Below are 4,955 nucleotides of genomic sequence, written 5' to 3'. Positions count from 1 at the left end.
CGAGCTGGCGCGAGCGCGGCCCCGCGCCCGGACGGTCTCCGCGCGCCGCCGCGAGCCCCGCTCTTAAAGAGCCCCGGTCGCTTTTCGGCGCCTGCCGGGAGGGGAGCGCGCCTTTGCAACCTGCAAGTCTAACGGAGCGCTGGCAGGCTGAACTCCAGGCTTGACGCGCTCATGAACTACTCGAGATCGCCAAGTGAGCACTATTCGAGCCCGGTACCTCGCGCACACTGACGGTGTTGTTTCCGCTTCCCTACTAGCTTGCCCTGGGAAACTGCCACGCCCTTTCTCCGAGCTGATCCTCGGAAACTTAAATAACGTGTTTAAAATAAATAAACGGGTGGCTCGACCGGTTAAAGCGCAGCAATACGAAGCTATCCGAAGCCCTGGCAGCACGAATTTAATTCCTGGCCAGGGAGCTGACCCACATGGCGTGGCAGACCTCTCCTGACCCACCTGCTGCTCCCCTCAGCACTGGATTTCTGCAGATCTGCCTGTTCACCTCCCCTTTCTGTTCTCTGGTGGGTCCTCTCACCCACGCACCTCTGGCCTGCCCCCCAGTTCTTGTATGCATAAATAAACAAATCTCTAAAAAAAAAAAAAAATCAGAAGTGCCCACTAAGGGGTAGAGCTGGAATTCAAGCCTTTGCTTGACTATCCTCTGAACTTTTAAAATGTACTAGATTCCTCCTTGAGGCCCGAGCAATATTAAGACTGGAGAGAAAACTAGAGGCTGGAGAGGAAGCCTGTGCGCCCCAATCACAGTCAGATAGCAGAAATTCACAGGTGCAAGGGGAGGAAGGAGATCCATACCTGACCACCTGAGCTGTGGCCATCAGGAGCAGGACTCCGTGTGAGTGAGTGTGTGTGTGTGTGTGTGTGAGTGTGTGTATGTCCACTCCCACCTCTCTCTGGAGCACCTCACTCAGTCACCTCTTGGGCCAGGAAAAGAAATCTTTTGCAAGAGTGTCCAGATCTGGTTACTGGAAAGCCCGACCCTGTCTTGTACTTCCTGTATCATCTGCCCCAGACCGAGCACAGCGAGATGTGCCCTCCATAAACACACTTCAGGCTTAAACTCAACATTTTTATGAACGACTTGGAAGGGGGCTGCTGAAAGTACCCGCTGATCTGATTTGACTGAGGCAGGTAAGCGGAGGCCCCAAAGTCGTCTGAATGGACTGGGCCGGTGGCCACATTAACAAGACGGAATTTAAATCACATAAACGGGGACGCGCATACTTCACAGCCCTAAAAAGAAAGGCTCCAACTGGTGGGGCTATGGCTTCAGGGGAGCACTTGAGAACAACACTAAGTGAATAGAGGGCTGAAGGGCTGCAAAAATGAAAATACGTCAGCTAGTGGTAAATGCTATGCACAGAGGGTGATGGTGGTTACTCAAGACTGTGTGACCGGAAGGAAATTCTAAGAGGTCAGCATTTGAGATGCCCGTGGCCTGAGGAGGCAGGACAGCCGTTCCTGGCCCTTCCTCCCGCGCCTCCCCCTCTCCCACACCTCGGGCAGGTCTGATGGAGAGCTGGGGAGCCGCAGTCACCTGCCTCGTCTGCAGGGCTGGCTCGGAGGCACCTGCGCATGCGCGCTCAGAAGCACGCGGAGGGTGAGGGCGGTGAGGGCGGGAAGCCTGGAAGGGGCCTTGCAGCGGTTGCGCTCCCAGCGCGAGGCTCAGCCAGTGGTGCGCTCAGGACCAAAGGGAAGTGCTGCTGCTGGGTCTGCCGGTGGGATGCCAGACTCCGCGAAGAAAGTTAAGGGTCGCCCTTTCTGTTTCAGCGTGAAAGGCCAAGTGAAGTTACTGCGGCTGGTGAGGACCCCGCCGTGGGGTGGGGGCCGGTGTCCAGGGCGCTGTGGCTATAATGTGTGGAGCAGAATGCCTGGTCTTCTCTTTCAGTTTTCTTTTTTTTTTTTTTTTCATCAGTGCCTCTCTAGAGGTCTGGCATTTTGCTGTGCACCTTTGGGGAGGCAGGGAGCAGGGTGAGCTGTGGGGGATTGGAGAAAGATGCGCTGTCCTACCAGTCAGGGGGTTAACTTCACACTCCTGAAGCAAAACCAGCATCTCTACATGAATGACCTACACTTGAAGGGCCCACGAGCCAGGAACCCAGGTTAGCAGGTGGGTTGCGCCACGTGGACCACGCAGAAGCCAAGGAGATCAGAAAGACAGAGGTGTCCGGGGGTGCTGGGTTTACTTCCTGTGAGTCAGAGGTTTGATGTGATTGTACTAGGCTGATACGGTTCAGAGCAAGGACCATAGAACTGAGGGCTTCTGCGGCACCGTGAACATCTTCAGTCAGATGCTCAGAGGTTTGGAGAGGATGAATCATCATTTGAGGAGGGTGGCCTGGCCAGTTAGAGAAGTAGAAACGATCATAGGAGGAGGTATTGGAGGAATTCCAGAAGAGGGAAAGGGGAAGGAATTTTTTTAAAAAAAAAAGATGATATGAGAAGAGCCAAGGTTGAACTAGTTAAAGGAAAACAGTTCCACTTAATATGAAGTATTTTGTATTGGGAAAGTTCTGAGATTAAGTGGTCACTTGGAAGGACAGTAGGTTCCCAGACAGCAAAGCTCGCAGGCATAGATGAGCACTCAGTGAAAGTGCTGGAAGAGCTTCAAGCTTCAGTGATTGGGAAGAACAATTTGCATTGAAGGTCATTCCCACACCAAAAGTCTGTGAATCTGAGAAATAACTGTAAGTCAGAACACATCAGAGAATGACTCTGGAGATCAATGAATGGAGAGGTGGCTTTGGGTTGGGCGCCTGTAATCAAGGAGACCTCATCTGAGGGGCTGTGTGGTTTTAGCCCAGGTACTGGAAGCTCTGGAATACGGAAGGAGGGATAAGGTGTTGTGAGAAAGGTTTGGTTTTTGATATGTTACTCCCTTCAAAAACAATTTGAGTATTTAATATACTCTAAGATCTGAGGTTGGAGCTGGAACCAAGACACTACCAACCAAGCTACAACCAAGACACTATTCTCTGGCTCATGGAGAGCCTCACAATAGTCGTGAAACAGAACCCAGCCTGAGTGGAAGGAGCTGTGACAACAGTGGCGGTCACTCATCGGTCACTCATCGCAGGTCCATTCTAGCTGCGGCTCCTCAGAGCCCAATAGACCAGGTGGGCCTGACTTGAAAGCAGGGGAGATGAGGCTGTGCCAGGTTCTCTTTTATACTTGGTGTGTGGATGGTAGAGTGGTCCAATCAGGTGCAAACTATGAGTTGATTGGTGCCAAGTGGGCCAATCAGTCATAGGATTGAAATGGTCCAATCAGACTTGCAGGTGGAAGGGGCCTGAAAGAAGATATAAGGCCAGGCTAGAGGGCACCAAGGAGACTGTTCCTGGCCTCGAAAGAAGAGGACTGTTCCAGCCTCCAAAGATGAAGGAAGAAGCACCCAGCAGCGACCTCCAAATAAGGAAGAGAAGCCTAAGAACTTTGCAGCGACTGGGCTGTACCAAAGGCCCCAGGCCTGGTATCTTAAAGAGCTATTTGTTTGGGGTAGCCCAAGAACTCACGAGGAACCGTTAACACTTGGTGTCTCTGGCACTTCCTGGTGCCAGAACTTGTGACCATCACCTCTGCCCAGTGCTGTCCAGCACTGCTGTCATGTGATCAGCACTCTGCTCACTTCTGAGCACTGTGGACGCTATCTAGAGGAGAGATAACTGGCCACTTGTGGTTTCTGTAAGCTCTTTGCTTTTCCTGTTTGTGAAATAAGCCCCATTTTTGTTATTCCTTGAGCCTGAGGTATCTTGCAATTGTGTGTGGGGGAGACGGTGACCTGCCCTTTACTGGGCACTGTCCTTTGACTAGCAACAGCTCCCTGTTGTGTAGATAGGGCTGTAGCCCTTGGTTTGGCTGTGAGAAAATGAAGAGAGCACAGAATGAGACATCTGACCAAGGACAAGACCAAAAAAGGTGTCTTAGGAAACTTCCTAGGGGTACCAAGGGTGGGGCTACGGGGCAGCCACCTGAGCAAAGGCATGAAGGAGAAAAGCAACCAGCAGGATTTATACAACAGTCTGTAAGAAATGGACTCAAAATGGGTCAAAGCACAGCACTGTGAAGCTATCAGCTGCCAATGCAGCACAAGTTCGATCCCCAGCCATGGAGGTGACCCACATGGCACTACAGATCTCTCCTGTCTCACCCACTGCTCCCCTCAGCAGTGTGTTTCAGTAGATCTATCTGCCTGTTCTGCTCCCCACTCTGTCTCTGGTGAACCTTCTCACCTACCTCCACACTTCTGGCCTGTACCCCAGTCCTGTATGCGTGAACGAATAAATCTTTAAAAAAAGAAATGGACTTAAGTTTTCATGCAACAGATAGTTATTGAAAGCCTTCTGTTTGCCAGGCACTGCTCCAGGTTGATGGGAGATAGTGATGAACAAAGATCCCTGCCCCCATGAAATTTACATGTTGGGGTTAGAGGGCAGGGGAGACAAATTGTAAACAAACAAGTATTTATGAATGAATAAACGATGTAGTAGTCTAGAGTGGAACAAAAAAATAAAATAAGAGGATGTGAGGGGGTGAGGGGAAGAGTTTGAGAGGAGGGTGACAGTGCTGGAGTGGTCTGTTGGGCCTCACAGAAATGATACATGAGCAAAGAGTTGAGTGAGATGAGGTAGATAACAGGAGAGTGTCTGAAGGAAAAGTGTTTCGGGCAAAGGAAGATCCAGTACAGTGACCCTCTGGCAGGCATGTTCCAGAAGGGTTCAAGAAAGAACAAGGAAACCAGTGGAGATGGGGTGGAGTGACAGGGGTCACAGTGGGAGACGAGGAAGCTTTGAGTAAAGATATATATGATCTGACACTTCAAAAAAACACACCAGCTATTTTGACAATAGACCCCGGGGGGGGGGGTTCAGGTGGGGTTGCGGTGGGGGCAAGAGCAGAAGCAAGAAGGGCAGGTAGAATTATTGCAGTAAGATGCAGAGATG

At 51.2% G+C, this 4,955-nt stretch overlaps 1 protein-coding gene across 1 annotated transcript in view; it reads left to right on the top strand.

The window, feature by feature from the left end:
* Positions 1-1,738: 1,738 nt before the first annotated feature.
* Positions 1,739-4,955, top strand: part of CKLF (chemokine-like factor) — a 12,650-nt gene continuing 9,433 nt past the window's right edge. The window contains exon 1 of the mRNA XM_004690236.1: positions 1,739-1,816. Within this exon, the coding sequence (XP_004690293.1) occupies positions 1,739-1,816 (78 nt within the window). The remainder of the gene's footprint in view (positions 1,817-4,955) is intronic.

This window comes from Condylura cristata, unplaced genomic scaffold, assembly GCF_000260355.1.
Source record: "Condylura cristata isolate star-nosed mole 26May11 unplaced genomic scaffold, ConCri1.0 scaffold00028, whole genome shotgun sequence".
Lineage (NCBI taxonomy): Eukaryota > Metazoa > Chordata > Mammalia > Eulipotyphla > Talpidae > Condylura > Condylura cristata.
Note: the sequence above shows the minus strand (reverse complement) of the source record. Positions and strands in the feature narration are given on the sequence as shown.